Genomic DNA, 1,908 nt, shown 5'->3' with positions numbered 1-1,908 from the left:
GCTTTGAGCAGTAACCTACTGTGACCTTCTGGTTCATAGGTCGATGCTCAACCACTGAGCCACGCCGGCTGGGCTATATTTCCTCTTTTACCAATGACTAGTTCACATCCTTTGCCCACTTTTCCATTTTTCATCCACATTAATGAAATTATTTTGTTTTGTAAAGTTTCCATCGAAGCAACAATAAAACACTCACCGGAGCCCATTTTATTGGATTGATTTAAGTATTTTATTTAAAGAAAGATTTAAATAAAGATTCTGAAGACTACAGTTTGTTGATAGGAAAAATATAAAGCATACATTTTTTAAAGATCATTTTGTACTGATATTATAGGAAACAGACTTCTCCAAATAACATGATTGGTGTTGTTCTACTAGAGAATGCATTCTACAGAAACATGACTTTCCCTTCAAATCTGAGTATATTACCCTTACATAAAAAGAGGATAATAAAAAACACAACTTTGATAAGTTTAATATTTAGTAGACCACATCTAATTTGTTGAAGAGTAAGTTTTTTATTTACTTCTTCAAGGCAATGCTTACTTTTTCATCTCTTCCTCTGCATTTTTATCCTATAAAGAAAACACAAATGCACAATGAAAATTCACACATTCCTCCTGATACTCAAGGTACTTGGAAGTAGAGCTCTGTTGAGTGGGGGGAGACTTTTTTTTTTTAAAGATATTTTATTGATTTTTTACAGAGAGGAAGGGAGAGGGACAGAGAGTCAGAAACATCAATGAGAAAGAAACATCGATCAGCCGCCTCCTGCACACCCCCTACTGGGGACGTGCCGCAACCACAGTACATGCCCTTGACTGGAATCGAACCTGGGACCTTTCAGTCTGCAGGCCGACACTCTATCCACTGAGCCAAACCGGTTAGGGCTGAGGGGGAGACTTTTTTGAATGACCATTACGACGAAAATGTGGCTTTCTGAGGACCAGGCATGATTCAGATCTCTGAGAACATGAGTACGGTGGAGAACTATGTCCAGGCTCTTCCTCCACCAGGTGTGGAGGGGTAGCAAACAGGAAGGAGAGTGTTAATGATAACACTGTTTTCTTCTTCAACTCTAAGATATGGAAGAATTCCTAGCCCTAGCAGCAGGATCTGAAGAAATCTGAGATTCCGCTGTAAGTCCCACAAAGGCAAATACACATTTCATTACTGACATTCTCAGGGACTTTATAGATGAGATTAAAAATCATATGTTTGCTCAGTCGATGTGGCTCAGTGGTGAGTGTCGACCTGTGAACCAGGAGGCTACGATTCGATTCCCAGTTAGGGCACATGCCTGGGTTGCAGGCTCGATCCCCACTAGGGGGTGTGCAGGAGGCAGCTGATCAATGATTCTCTCTCATCATTGATGTTTCTATCTCCCTCTCCCTCTCCCTTCCTCTCTGAAATCAATAAAGATATATATAGAGAGAAACCAAGATGGTGGCATAGGTAAACACCAGAAATTGCTGCCTCGCACAACCACTTCAAAAATACAACTAAAAGACAAAACGGACATCATCCAGAACCACAGGAAGGCTGGCTGAGTGGAAATTCTACAACTAGAAGGAAAGAGAAAAGCACACTGAGACTCAGAGGAAGTGCGGAAGTAAAGTGCAGAGGTACGGAGGTGCACGTGGAAAGGGCTGGCAACTGAGGACGCGGTTGTCTTTTTCAATCGGGAGGGAGTCTCAAGCTCCCGACTGCTCTGAACTCCAGTTCGGGGCGAGTCTCTGAGGACCCAGACTCATATGGGGAGAAACTGGACTGTCTGGCTTCGGTTGGAACTCGAGGGTGGCTTTTTCTCAGAGGTTCTTGCAGCCATTACCGGGACACTGAGATGCGGGGCCTCTTAGGGTAGGACTGAGGAGCAGCCATAGCTGCTTGCTCCGCCCTGTTGATTCC

General features: G+C 43.3%; 1 protein-coding gene across 1 annotated transcript in view; it reads right to left on the bottom strand.

Annotated features, from left to right (window-relative positions):
* Positions 1–202: 202 nt before the first annotated feature.
* Positions 203–1,908, bottom strand: part of RMDN2 (regulator of microtubule dynamics 2) — a 28,922-nt gene continuing 27,216 nt past the window's right edge. Inside the window, exon 10 of the mRNA XM_005864719.2 lies at positions 203–575. Within this exon, the coding sequence (XP_005864781.2) occupies positions 543–575 (33 nt within the window). The 3' untranslated portion in view covers positions 203–542. The remainder of the gene's footprint in view (positions 576–1,908) is intronic.

This window comes from Myotis brandtii, unplaced genomic scaffold, assembly GCF_000412655.1.
Source record: "Myotis brandtii unplaced genomic scaffold, ASM41265v1 scaffold191, whole genome shotgun sequence".
In the NCBI taxonomy this organism is placed as follows: Eukaryota; Metazoa; Chordata; class Mammalia; order Chiroptera; family Vespertilionidae; genus Myotis; species Myotis brandtii.
This window is presented reverse-complemented; position numbering and strand designations above follow the sequence as displayed.